The 14,831-nt window shown below is 32.0% G+C and overlaps 1 protein-coding gene across 19 annotated transcripts in view; it reads right to left on the reverse strand.

The window, feature by feature from the left end:
* Positions 1–14,831, reverse strand: part of mamo (maternal gene required for meiosis) — a 198,240-nt gene that overhangs the window by 14,276 nt on the left and 169,133 nt on the right. For 2 of the 19 annotated variants that reach the window (XM_086835655.1, XM_086835656.1), the window contains 2 exons: positions 6,797–7,988; positions 2,772–5,792 (listed from right to left, as the gene is read on the reverse strand). The exons of 16 other annotated variants lie outside the window; for them this stretch is intronic. In XM_086835655.1, the coding sequence (XP_086691781.1) occupies positions 5,641–5,792; positions 6,797–7,988 (1,344 nt within the window). In that variant the 3' untranslated portion in view covers positions 2,772–5,640. Of the gene's footprint in view, positions 1–2,771; positions 5,793–6,796; positions 7,989–14,831 lie in introns of those variants that run through there. One more of the 19 variants, XM_086835657.1, reaches the window with a different exon arrangement.

The following is a 14,831-nucleotide window of genomic DNA, read 5'->3' on the forward strand; positions in this document are numbered from 1 at the left end:
CTGTCTACGTCTATTGCTGTACAAGTTGTTGAAGCTTCGATTTAGGCATATATATTTAAGATATATCCTAGCTGGGGGGGAAGGGTGAGGGGTGGTGTCTGTGTGTTGTGTCTGTGTGTAGTGTGTGTTGCTATTCATATAGGCTCATAAAATATCCTTACTTTCGCTTTTCCAAATACATTGTATACATATATAATTTTGTATTACATTTTCTTGTTGCCGTTGCTTGTGTTTTCCTTCTTGTATATATAATTTTAAATTCCTGTTTCCTTTAAAATGCATTTTTGCAGTTACGCCTAATGATATTTTTTCCGTTTTTCCTTATTTAATTGTATTTTTTATGTTGTTTTTTTTATAGGGTTTGTCCTGTGCCAAACTCAAAGGAGAACCTAAAGCGGAAATCGTGTACAACTCAAGCTGAATATTTATATATATATATGCTGCTTCTATATATATATTTGTTTATATATGGGAGTGCATTTATCAATATCTTTTGTTATTAATTTTAAGGTTTCACCTCTGCAAAAGGTTGGAAACTCAAAAACAAAGAAGCTAAATTAATTATTTTTGGAGTCTCTCGTTTCTATTTAGGCCTAAAAGTTCATTTTACTCGTAAAATTTCCACTAAAAATTTGTATTAGCATTGATTTGATCCAAAAAGTACTTTTTTCTCTCTTTTTGTTTTTGTTTACACACGAAGAAAAAGCGGGCAACAATTTGGGAAATTAAAAAAAATCAAAACAACTAAAAACTAACAAAGAAAACGTTCAGAAAATAATTAAGGAATAAAGATAAGAACATAAATTAAATTAAAAACAAACTCTGTGTGACTGCCTTATTTAATTTGTTTTGCTTAATTTTGTATATTTTCCTATGTGTGTTTGTTTTTCTTTAAGTGTATTTATTTATTTATTTATTTTGTAGTTATTTTTTTGTTTTGTCTGTTTGTCAAGGAACTTGTTAGAAATTTTTACTTCTTGTTGTTGCTGTTTGATGGCTTGTTTTTAAATTTAAAAATTTAAAAATAAGAAAATAATTGAAAACACAAATTAACGTTTATGGGGGAACCAAACTAAGGAACTTTTGATCACAACTTAGGCGCTAAATAAATTCTTACAAGCTAATTCTTAATGATAAAATAATAATAAAATAATTAAAGACATAAAATGAGAGCGAATGGAAATGCGGAGAGGACACAATGAATTATCCAATGATATTTATGTGAATGAAAAATATATATTTGTGCAAAAAATATATATTATGTTGATTGGTAGAAAAAAAGGCCAAAAGTTATAGAATCTTTTTTATTTTCATTTTTGTTTTGTTTTTATCACTTAAACTGTTGTTGTTTTTGCTGCTGCATTTTTATTACTTTTCTTTCGCTGTTTTGTGTTGATTTTGAATTTAATTTTCAACTTTAATCTTTGATATTTTTACTTTTATTACTGTTTTTTGTTTCTATCTTTTTTTATATAGCTGACAAATTCATTGTGTTCTTGTGTGGGTAAATTATTTAACAAATAATATGTGTTTCTTCGTTTATAATACATTTACAGAACAGAAGGGGAGTTGGTTTTCCATTTTTTTTTCTTTTAAGTTATCAAAGAACTAAAAACAAAAATAATATATATTTATATTAATTTGTTGCCACGTTTTTTGTTTGTTTTTTTTTAGTTAAATTTGTTGTTGTTGTTGCTAAAGCTAAATAAATTTCATATAAGTTGGTATAATAATAATAACATTTCGCTTAAACATTTAAAACTAAGTAAATATATATATATATATATACTCATATATATATATATTTATGTAGGTGTTTATATTAATAAAAAAAAAATTATAATAATTAATAAGAGACACAGAGCATGAAACATAGTGTATGTGAGAGTGTGTGTGTGTTTGTATTGGTGAGGGGGTATTTTTTCAGTGCATATTTATTTTATTACAACAAACAAAAAAAAAATGTGGTAAAAAAAGATACATATATTTATATTTCTCCCCGGTCTCGAAGTTCCCCAACCCACGCCTTAATATTGTTTTGCACCCTTTTTTTTATTATTATTATTTTCTTGGAATGTTTTGGTTTTTCATCTCTCACGTTTCCCTGTTTTTCTTCTCTTAATTTTCTGCGGCGGCTGTGCAAAGACTTTTTGGTCTGGCTGTGCCAAAAATAAAATCAATTCTTGTTTCTAATTTCCCCTATTGAAATGCAATTAAAATTATTAAGAAAGCTTTTGTTTTTTGTTTTTTTGTTTTGTATATATCATTAGCATTATTATTATTTATGTTTAATTGTTAATTGTTTATTTAATTTTGTTTCTAAAAGGCCGAAAATCACAATTTTGGTTTTGCTTTCTCATTTTCATCATTTCTTTTTGTTCCTAAACTTTAAATTTTGTTTGTTTTTGTTTATTTATAATGCTTCTTGATTATGTTATATTTAAATTGTTAATGCAGATTTTTAAACATCACAATTATTGAATTGATGCCTGTTGCTTCTACACCCCCCTAAGATCCATCTCCTAATACTGCATGAGAAAAGTAAGCCAACAACAAAGGTGAAAAATGGCAACGCTCTTTATTTTGCTTTTTTGCTTTTTCCAAAAAATGCCCAGCAAATAATTATAATTATTTGCCTCTGCCCCTCCCCGTTTTTTGTTTTGTTTTTTTTTTGGTTAAATATGTTTTTATTATTCAATAATTATTCACTATTCTTGTAATGCTATCACAGCCAAATTGTTTAATCCAAAAGTTTTTGTGTTTCTCTCCCGTTTCTTTTTTTTTTGTCTCTTTGCCAAAAGGTTTCTTGTTTCTTGGTTTTTAAAATTTAGAATTTTGAATTTTGTCTAGCGTGCTTGGTGTGCGTTCTTTCTTTTATATGTTTTGTTGTTGCCTCCTTTCTTTCTAAATATTTTAAATATTTTGTTTTGTTTGTTTGTTTTTATTTAAAAAATGTTTCCTGTGCTTGCTCTCAAGTGTTCCCAATCCGTTGCCGAAAAATCGAATGGAAAAAATCTTGTTGCCAACCGCAGAAGTGAGAATTGATTTTGGTTATTTTATTTTTCCCCACCCAATTTTCGCGTTTAAACCCAAAAACAGCCCACAAACGTTCTTGGTTTTTGTTTGTATTCTTTTATAGATAATTTTTTATGTTTGTTTTTATATTTTGTTATAATTTTGAGATCGATTTGCATTTCTTGTTTCGTTCCGTTTGCTGTTGCTGTTGTGCGGGGTTAAACGCTTCCTTGAAGGTGGAAAAAAAGGGGATTTACTTTTAGGGCGTGAATTTTGGAGGGGGAACTTCGTAAACCCTTTTTAGTTTAGCCAGAGAAAAAGAGAATTCGTAGCAAATTCAATATAAACGTGATAATGCAAACAAATCTAAAGGGTTTATCAGAAGTGCAAGAAGTTTCTGAGGAACTCAAGAAAATATAGCCTACTTTTCAGCTTACTTTCTTCAAGTCTCAGGAGATAAACCTGGCAAATCTGTATTTTAAATAGTTTGTTGTTGGTGTCTTTCAAAGCAAAGTAAACCTGGTTGAATGGATTAAAAAAATCAATATATATATAGAAAAATAAGTGAGTGTGCGTCAAGGATTTTTTTTGTAAAATTTTTTGAATCAAATTTTGAGCCTAAATCATTTTTTATTTCTTTCGTTTTCTTTTTTTTGCTACAACTACCCTTAGTTGGTATTCCTAGTGTGTGTTTATGTCTGTGTGTGTTGTTGTTGTTTTTTTTCCCTCTACTACTCATATACATATATATATTTTTTGGTTTATGTATAAGATTTATATAAATATCGTTAAGATCACAGATATTCTATGTAATTCTGCTGCTGCTGCTTTTCTCAAATTGTTTTTATTTGAATTCCAAAAAATGTTCTCTCCTGTCTCTTGTCTGATTTCTGTTTCTGCATCTGGTTTTATATAGATATATAAATATTGTATATAGATATTTGTATATATATTTACTGTATAATAAGTTCTGTGAGTGTATAATATACGCTTGTGTGTGTGTTTTTGGGTGTGTGAGCGAGGGAAGCGGGGGACTTGCACTAACTCACTATCGAAAAAGAGTCCTCTATATAGCGGTTTCGATCTGTAGCCGATCTGTCTAGGGTTTTATTTTTGTTGTGTCTTGGGATATGTATGTTTTACTACTTTCACTTGCTCACTTGTTACAAAAAAAAATAGGTTAAAAATAATAGAACAGGACTAAAAAAAATACGCACAATAGTATGCTACGAATTGTTGAATTGGCTCGTGTTGGTGTATTGGTGTATGTGTGTTCACCAGTTCACTTTGCTTTTACTTGGGCCTGTTGGTGTGGTTGTGGGTGTAAAAGGGGGCAAGGGGTTTGGTGTTTTTTATTTATTTTAAGCTACTTTAACTCGTTATTATCATCGTCAACATTCTACGTTTCTCGGATCCTTCGGCTTCGGCTGCTACTTAAAAAGTTACATCACGTGTTCACTGTTCTTTTCATTATATATATATATATATATGTATATATATATATTATGTTTATCGTTATCGTTAATCGCTATCGTTAGCATAACTAAATCGTATTCAATTAGATCAATTTCTTTTTTATCATGTATAGTTATACATTTTTTGTTTTTATATTTTTCATATTTTCTGTAAATTTCTTTTAAATGTTGTTTTTTTTTTTGGGCTTTTTCTTTCTTGCCTATATGTCTTACGTTCTCTTACATATATACTTTTGAAAAATATATATATCATATATATATGCATGTATATATATATGTAGATATATAATTTTTGTTTATTAGATTCCTGCTACAACTCTCACGCTGCGAATTAGCTTTAATTGTTCTCCCTCCTAGGTTAACTGTGTAGAAAAAAACGCTTCTCTTCACAGACAAAAAAAAATATAAGACGGGATATTCTGGATAGATATCTATCCAATCCATCTCGCTTTCCTCGCATTGGATCTTATATATATATATGTTCTGATCCTGATCATCTTGATCCGTCTCCTAATCGACTCCCTCACATCCAAAAAAAAAAAACAAGTTCGCTTCTTGGTATAAACTTCAACAATTCGACAATATGCTGCTATATAATTATTGTATATAATGTATATGTTAATATAAATGTTTTGTGTACGGTTATAGCCTGCCTGCTCTATTGTGTCTGTGTTGGTGTGTTGGTGTATTGCTGTCTCTTTCCTATTTGCTAGAGTTTCTTTCTTTTTTCTACCCCTGAAGACTCATTGTGATTCTTCTTAGGCGATTCGGATGCCTCGTTTTATATAATTAATAAAATATATACATATGTATATACATGGTTTCAACGGTATATACATATATGTGTGGGTTGGTATTGGTGTTTTTTCGGGTGTGTATTGGTGTGTGTTTTATGTTCTTGTTGTTGGTGTTAATTGGTCTCTCCTCGCTTTTCTATCCTCTTAAGTAAGTCAAAGTTCTTGTTGGCTCGTTCTCATCATCATCAATTGTTGTTATAGTTGTAATTGTTGGTATTGTTGTTGTTGTTGTTGTTGCTGCTGTTGCTGCTGCTGCTGTTGTTGTTGTTGTTGTTGTTGATGTTGTTATTGTTATTATTATAGTAGTAATAGTAGTAATAATAATAATTTAATAACAAACTAAAATCGTTTCACTATTGCGGCAACTCATCCTTTGTATCGACCGGGCTGCTTGGCGACAAAAACTTGCGCACATATTTGGGAAAATGCGTTTTCTCGTGCGCCTTGAGTATCGTTGAGCGCGAGAACGTTTTCCCGCACATATTACATCGGAAAGGTCGTTCGCCTGCAAATGTGATTTCCCAACAACAGAATAACAATTGGGGGGAAATCGGGGAAAACATACATTTCGATATATAGAGACATACACATACTTTAAAATTGAGTGTAATTGTTGTGTGGAAAATGAAGAGAAATGGGTTTGGAGAAAGTTATGTAAAAATGTTTTGAGATCTCATCATAGTTTCCTAAAACAAGTATCTATTCTTGGTTTTCTGGAGTTAATCACAGCGATTGGAAGATCCTATATTTTCTTTGAATAAAATTATATATAAAGGTAACAAAGTTGTCCCTTAAACTTCTTAGAAATGGGAAGACTTTTACTGAATTGGTCTTCAATTCAGCATGAAATACATCAAATTTTATGTTATATATAAGTAGAAGATAAATAAATATATAGTAGTCTTGCCAACGTATTTTAAAAATAGATTTTTGGATTAGTTAGCTCTATAATATATAGGGCCAGGGACTGAAAAACTACACATGTATCCTTATATTTTCTAGCGAAAATTATTTTTTGGATTTTAAGCGGAAACTTTGTTCAGTTTCTAACTCTATTGATAACCAATATTATGGATATATTCTCTTAATTTCATTTGCTTATAGTATATAATATATAATTTTTGATTTTGCAATGCCTATTAAAACTCTTTCAGAGCTCTTATTTACATTCTAAATGTAAAATAAGTTGGATATTGCAACGATATTATCTACCTATTAAATAATTTCAATCCTGTACATCCAATTTCGAACCTTTCAAATAAAAATATGTATAGTTTTGCTAAGCCTAAATTCTATTCCAGAAATGTGTTCGCTATGATATGTTCGATTATTTATAGATATTTTCGATTATTTATGTGTATTATAGCTATTAGCTATCTGTTGGCAACTTTTGTTCCTTTCTCTTATATTAAATAATACAGAAAATAGATAATGTTTATGTGGCGAGTGACTTGAGTGGATCGAGCAATATATATGTATGTATAAATATTAATAAACTACAACACTTACCGGTATGCACGCGACAATGATCTTTCATGTGGTGGCGCAGCTTAAACGCTTTGCCACAAAACTCACATTTAAATGGTCGATCACCTGTATGTACCGACAAATGCGTGATCAGTGATGTAACATCGGGAAAACTTTTAGCACAGAACTTACACATGACAACACTATTCGGATCACTGGACGCGGCGCCGAGCAGCGCGGCTGACTGCGACTGTGCAGCAGCAGTTGCTGCGGCCGCCGCTGCTGCCGCCGCCGCCGAAGTCGATGGCGAAGAGGAGCCGCTGGCTCCGCCCCCACCGCCGGTGGCGCCACCGCCACCCGCTCCACCTCCCGCACCACCCGAACCACTACCTCCTCCAACACCACCACCGACTCCACCGCCTCCTCGGTCTCCTCCTGCTCCGCTTCCACCGCCACCGCCCGACGATGATCCACTTCCGGTTAGCAATAGACTCCCGCCGCCATTTCCGGCGGACGAGGATCGTCCACCACCGCCGCCCGTTACGCCCTGACTTGCCTCCAGGCTGGCCGTCAGACTCTGGAACGTGCAACCGGCACTGGCCAACGATAGGGCCGCTTCCATATCAATCCCAAAGGCGGCGGCAACGGCGGCCACTTGCTCTTGCGTATCACTTCCGGCGGATGTGGCCGCCATTGCGGCGGCATTCATTTGAAAGGCGGCAAATGGCGGCGGCAGGCCGGCCATATTGAGATCGCTGAGCACGCCGAGGTGTGAGTGAAGCAGCGCCGTTGTGGCTGGCTCTCGGTACTCGAGCGTCTTTAGCGAATGCGTCAACAGGTGGCGCGTGAGTTTCGATTGATTGGGAAAGGTCATGCCGCAATAGAGGCACGGTATCATGTGCAATTGTGGGGGCGGCGGCGGGCTGAGGGGTGGTTGCTGCTGCTGCTGCTGCTGTTGTTGTTGCTGCTGTTGTTGCTGCTGCTGCTGCTGTTGCTGTTGCTGTTGTTGTTGTTGCTGGTGGGAGTGGCTGCTGTGGGTGGTGGTGTGGGAGTGTGAATGCGGGTGCGAGTGCGGATGCGAGTGCGAATGCGGATGGGAGTGCGGATGCTGCTGCTGCTGCTGCTGATGCAGCAGGGCTGCGGCGGCGGCGGCGGCTGCGGCAGCGGCAGCGGCTGCGGCGGCCGCTGAGCCACCAACGGACTGTTGTTGTTGGTGGGGCGATTCGGACGTTTCCTGGAACAGACACCAAACAAAAATCCAACATCAACTTCTTTACTGGCTTTGACTTGACTTTTAGTTTTTTGTTTTTTGTTTTTTTTCGGTTTATTTTCTGGTATTTTAGGTATTATTTTTTTGATTTATTCAGTTTCAGCTTTTTGCTGGCCATTCGATTTCTCTGTGTGTGTCTGAGTGTGTGTGATTGAATCTCTAGTTTAGTTTGCATCGCCTCTCTGCTGGTCTTGAATTTTTGCTTTTCTTCGTTTTCTTTGTCTTTGGCAAAACTAGTTATTTCTTAAGTATTTTTTGTTTTGTTTTTTGTTTTAGTTTGTTTTTTCTAACTAATAAAATCATAAAATTATTTATTTTTTACTTTTTGCAGTGACAGAGAGTGAGAGAGAGAGAATAGGAGAGAGAGAGAGAGAGTAATAGAGAGATAGAGAGAGAGTATATATAGAATGTTAAAAAAAAAAAACTAAGACAACGTAAATTATGCTTTTTGAAATAAAAGAAGAATTCTCTTTACTTTCGACAACTCTTTTCGCTCTCCTCAACAAATCAACATTGAAACTCTAATAATTCAACTTGTACATGACAGTTATATGGGTGGAAAATAGGAAGAAAAATTAGGCAAAACTTTAGGAAAGAACAAAAAAAAAGAATAACAATAATAAGTCAAAATTAAAAACTTTACGAAATTGTTTAAAGTAAAAGAAAACGAATAAATATAATAAGGAAAAAGGAACTTAAAAACGGAATCAATGAATATCAATGTCTCATCAGTGGAAGAAGTATGGAAAACAATGCTCTCCTCATCCTCATCCTCATCCTTGGGCTCTTGGGCCTCTCCCTACTCCTCCTCGTCCTCATCCGCCTCCGCCTCCAGTTGGGGATGGGGAACCGGAACCGGAAACGGAACCGGAATCTGGCTTACAGAGCCCAGATCTCAGTTCTTCTCAGATCTGCGACACGTGTCTCAAAAACGTTGGATGGATGCCAAAAAAACAAGAGGGGGTTTCAGCATTTGACTTTCGTTGTGTATTTCGTTTGTTTCTTCTTTATTATTCATGTTTATTGCTTTACAAGAATTGCATTAACAAAGTGGGTATCATTCTGGTATTTTTTTCAGTTTTTGGTATTTTTCTGGTTTTTTGTTTTTTTTTTTGTTTTCAAGAAGTTGAATTTCGATTTTTGTTTGGGCGTTGTTCGAAAAACGTCGCATAATCGTACGTTAAATATTGATAAAGCTTTTCATTGCTTTTTTTGATATTTTTGGTTTTACAATTAGCTTTTTGTGTTTTTTTTCTTCGTTTTTTGTATTTTTTTTTTTAATATAGTTTTTTGTTTGTGTAAACTTATTGTTAAAAATTGTTTTGTTTTTGGTTGTTTTTCTTTCTTAAATTTGACTCTTTGACCAAAATCGAATTTGATCAAAGTTTTTGGAACGCGATACGCTTTTTCGACTCTAATTTCGATTTAAATTTTGGGTTTGAAAAGTGATTTTTTTTTAATTCGTACTCGAAACTATATTGTCAAATCATAAACAAAAGCTTGTGGGTTTTTTTTTTCTTTCATTTGGCAACACAAGTGAGAGTTTAAAATATTTGTAAACTAAATTTTAAAAAATAACAAAATGCTTGAAAAAAGAGCTTTTTTAAACACGCAACCTTGCCTTTTAAAATTAATTTTTTTGGGTTGCCAAATTTTTGAAAATTATGAATACAAAATTTTGTTTTCGATTTGCCAATGTGTTGCGAACGACGTACAAAAAAATCAATAACAAATCACATATAAAATAAATCTGTACATAAATTGTCCATATAAATGTAGGCTTAAACAAAAAAGAAGTTAAAAAATTTTGAATAAAAATTTAGAACAAAAAAAAACATACAAAATTTTGGGTTTCTTTTTTTTTGAGAAAACAAATTCATGTGGGGATGGGGGGCCAAATCGTGTTTTTTGTTGTTTGAATTTGAAAAATTTCGTGTGTGGGGTTTTTTTTTTGTGTGTGTTGTTTCCGAAAAAGAATATATATATTATATATATTTGTAAAATATATATATTTAAAAAAACAAACAAAAATTTGTAAATAAACGCAAGAGCTTCACTTGGCTATTTTCAAGAAGTTTTTCCTCATATGCCGCACTCTTTTTTCGCACAATTGTTACAATTTACACAAGAAAAAAATATATGTATTTATTGAAAAAAAAAAACACAACAAGTTAAAAAAGGCACATTGACTCGAACAAAAGATAGGGTATACAAATTCAAGGGAAATGTTCATTCAGCACAGCCATGTTCAAAAAACGCAGATCAACTTCTTGATAATATCAAATCAAAATAAATGTTAAATGCTAAATAAATCAATCAACATTTTTGTATAATTATTATTCTTTTTTTTTTTAATACATTTCTTTCTCTTTCTTAATCAGTTTCTTTTCAGTTTTCTTTTCAAATTCTTTTATTTTCTTATTTATCTTTTCTTTTTTTTTTAATGTGTGTCACAACGAAAAACAAAAAGTGCAACAAAAGGCAAGTAACAAGGGGGAAAGGTGATAAAAGAAATGAGAAAAAGTAAGGAGACGACGATAACTAAACAAAAAAAATATCGAATGGAAAATATTGGTATTTGGAATATCGAATTCCGACTTTCAAATTTCGAATTCCGAATCAAGGATCTGCCACTAGCTAGTTAGCCTTTTAAGGGGCCAAGAAACCAGCCACGAATATATATATATAGTTCTGGATCGAGTTTCATTAGCTTAAACCTAGGTGGCACAGTGTTTTTTTTTTCAAATCGAGAGTCGGTTAACTTATATATGGTAGGTACATGTATATACCTGGGGAAAAGAGAGACAGAGCTTCAGACTTATACGTATACACAGGATATGCCGCACATATATGGTAATATATATGGTATGGTATCAGAGTCACAACATTTAGAGTCAAGGATCAAGTATTTATCGAAAAAGAAAACCAAGGCAAAAATTGAACCAAACACACACTCAAACGCACACACACAGACACACATATGCTATAAGGAGGTATTATCCTGCGATCCGATCCTTAAATACTTGAATATTCGGATAGACTTTACTTGAATAGAGCACACAACAACGATAAATGATACGGAAAAGAACAAAAAGGCATATATTATGTATACGTACGAGTAGCTTTTTTTATATATTAAACACAAAAAATGTAACGACAGAGAGAGAGAGAGAGAGAGAGATATAGAGATAGTAAGACAGACAGAGAGAGATAGAGAGAGAGAGAGACAGACAGAGCGAGTTGGATTATTTAATAGAATTAAATAGAGATAGAGTTAGAAATACAACGAAATAAGGGAAATTAAACAAAATTACACAACGTTCTCCAACAACATCAAATAGTAAAAGTAGGGAAAAAGGGAACAGTAAGTAATTATAAAAAAAAGTATAATAAACAAAAAAATATATAAATAACAAAAAAAAAAACTTTAACAGACAAAAACTATCACCAAAATGTTTAAAATCACAGAAAAAGTTTACAACTTAAGTGGATTATAATTTCAAAGATAATAAAATAATCATATTCAATTATTTATTATTTCTCATTGATATTTAATTAATAATTTATAAATATTGTTCGGTAATCAGTCAATAAAAATCAAGATCAAATCAATATTATTCCATAATTAATATATAATAACAACAAATTATCAGATTATCGATTACTTTTAATTTATTTTGAAATAAAATTCTTCAATAAATTAATAAAGTTATTAAATTAATCTTTTTTTTAACAAAATTATATGGAATTTATCACGAAAATCATAAAGTGGTTAGGAAGTAAATTAAAAACATCAAAATATGCTTAAAATTAACATATCACGGGATGCATAACTTGAAAAACAAATGGAGTAATTAATCGAGGCAAGCACAACTAAAACAACTAAAACTTGCTTAAGCCATCAAATAAATAGTTTAAAAATAAAAACAAATTAATTGAAATAATATCTGAGACATTACTTATGAAAGCTGACAATTAAATATTTCACCTAAAAACCCAATAAATGAAATAGTGAATGAACCGGAACAAAAAATATAAAATAATAATAACGTTATAATGGAATTGAGTATTATATGATTTGATGTAATCTATAAGTTATGGGTTAAATGAATGAATTAAATGAAACTAGTGAAAACTGTTTCTTAAAGTGAATTTTTTCAAAGAACACATACTATGAAAGTTAAACAATAATTCCCTATAATTCAATAAATTGACTTGCAGCAGTAATTCATCTCTAGAGAGATATCAAATTAAACTCATTTGTTGTAGAGATAAAAATGAAATAAATATCACATATTAAGTTAAAAAAATATATTTAGTACTATATACGGAAATCAATATTGAATATCAAAATAAAAAAAAGGTATTATAGAGGGAAATGAAAGACATTTAGTTTATGGAAAAATAGAACACACACATTTACCATTTACATAAACGAACAACGAACGAACGATTTATGGTAAAAGCGTTCCACATTTAGATAATACATATATATCGTTGGAAAAAAATAGTATTATATAGTTTGTATGTTTTTCGTGTTGGTGTGAGTGTGTGAGAGTGATGTGTGTGTATATATCGGTGATATATTAATTCGATTTAATTTTCTATTATTTTTTTTCTTTGGTATTATTATCGATTTTTTGTATTTTTTTTCTTGCATTTCTTGTGGTTTGTTTTTTTTTTTTAATATCGTTTTTTATGTAATTATATGTAGCTTAAAAAACACCAAAAGCGCTTCAGTACGATTCTTTGTTTGATTTGATTGATTAATGCAGTTTATATATATATATATTGTGATATATATATCGGATTTATCAATTGCACAACGTTCAGATCTGGACCCCTCTCTTGTTTTATTTGATGGATATTTCTTTTTTTTTCTTTTGTGGTTTCTTTTTATATTTTATTTTTATATATTGCTGTTCCGTTTTCGTATTGATTAATATATAATATTGAAAGCACAACACACAGTTTCGACACATTGATAATAATTATATTTATATAGATAGAGACAGAGAGACAAAGAGAGCGAGATAGAGAGAGAGACACACAGAGCGAGAGCGAGATAGATAGATAGAGAGAGAGAGCATTAAAAGAGCGATAAGCAATAAGTTTTAAGAGACAAAGACAACAATTACATTTACAGGTTCAGAGTTCAGTTTCAATTAAACAATTAAAGAATAAGGAAGGTCAAAAAGTAGGTCTAATTTGAATGCAATAAAAAAAAACAACGTTATGGGGATCGGGAATTTCATACTTATGTCTATATAAGATAAGTGGGGTTTTGTCCAAATTTCTGTGCAGCGAATTTCGATATCATTTACAGATTTTAGTTTTTTGTCAAATTTTGGTTCGGTTATGGAGGTTTTGCTTTCGGTTTTTCTTCTTTTTTCTGTTTGTTTGAGGTACTTTTTTGATTTTTTTTATTGGTCACAAAGCGCAAATTAAAAAATTATGGAATTTCTTTTGTTGTTTTTGTGTGGGGTTTTTTTTTTGGTATTGATTGATTTTTTTTTATATAAAACATGCTTTAAATATTTACAATCTACGGAATGTTATGAGTGTGAAAAAGTATGTAGAAATGTAATCTTAAAACTAAATAAATTAGAGAGTATGAAAAGCAAAAAACAAAAACAAAAATGTTGTTGCAGTTGTAGTTAAGGGATTTTGGTTAGTTTGTGAGACTGCCACCTGGATAATATTTAAATTTAACTGTATAATATACTTAATGATATACAAACAAATACATTTGTAATAAAATAAATAAATCTTTGTCTAATTTGTAAGCCAAATTTTTGTACTGTACTCCTGGCGCCCGAACAAGGACATAATGTCCTTGTGAAATTAACATCCCATTTTAAATGCACACAAAAAAATACTTTAATGATTTAAAATGTCCTAACTACCTGTCACTTATTAGGACCCTTAATTGACTATATTGCCAATTAAATAGTTTCGATAATAGCTTGTCATAGCAGCCCTTTATTTTATATTTTGACCAAGGAAAATCCTAAACCCTTTAAAAGTTTTCCCATAAATTGATAATATTAAACAGGATGCCCAGGCTTTTAGCTTTCCGAGAAAGATAACTAGCCCGAATGCACCAGTAACTTACATCCATTGGATGTTGCGTGATTTCTGTCGGCGAAAGGCTAACAAGCCGGCGGAATAAACAAACTTTCCATTAGCCAAATTGCAGTTTTGGCCTCTGCCCGTCTAGTTTTTTTTTTTTTTTTTTTTTTTGTGGCTTCGGCTTTGGCGGTGGATTATTGAATAACCTCAGGTAGTGGTGCAGGTACGTCCACCAGAACTGGGTCATCACAAAACCAAACCAAACGAAATAAAAAAAAAAACATACAAAAAAGTACCCAAAAAAAAAAATACAGTAGACCCAAAAACCGGTATGTCGATGAACCTATATTTGATTCGATTTTTAAGAGACGAGTTCAATGTGCCTACGCCTAATGGAGTGATTATCTGCAGGATCCCTTTCCCAAAAATTTGTGAATTTCTTCTTTTTGACTTTCTCCTCCTTTTTTTTCACCCGATTTTCCACCCAAAGAGAGCCCCAGACGCACTCCACATTTGGCTTGAGGTCTTGCCACATTGCCGTTAATGTCCTGCCCAATGACTGCGTCATACACTTGCAACAATAAGGGTGTTAGAATTATTAAAAGCAGAGGAATTTAGAGCAAGATTTCCATGGGAATAGGTTTGGTCTTCCAAGTAATTTTTTTTTTAAATATATAATATTTTTAAAAGGGAATGTACAGAAATCTATCATTAAAATATATAACATTTTTAAAA

Source organism: Drosophila serrata, unplaced genomic scaffold (assembly GCF_035046125.1).
Source record: "Drosophila serrata isolate PLE 108 unplaced genomic scaffold, ASM3504612v1 contig_276, whole genome shotgun sequence".
Taxonomy (NCBI): Eukaryota; Metazoa; Arthropoda; class Insecta; order Diptera; family Drosophilidae; genus Drosophila; species Drosophila serrata.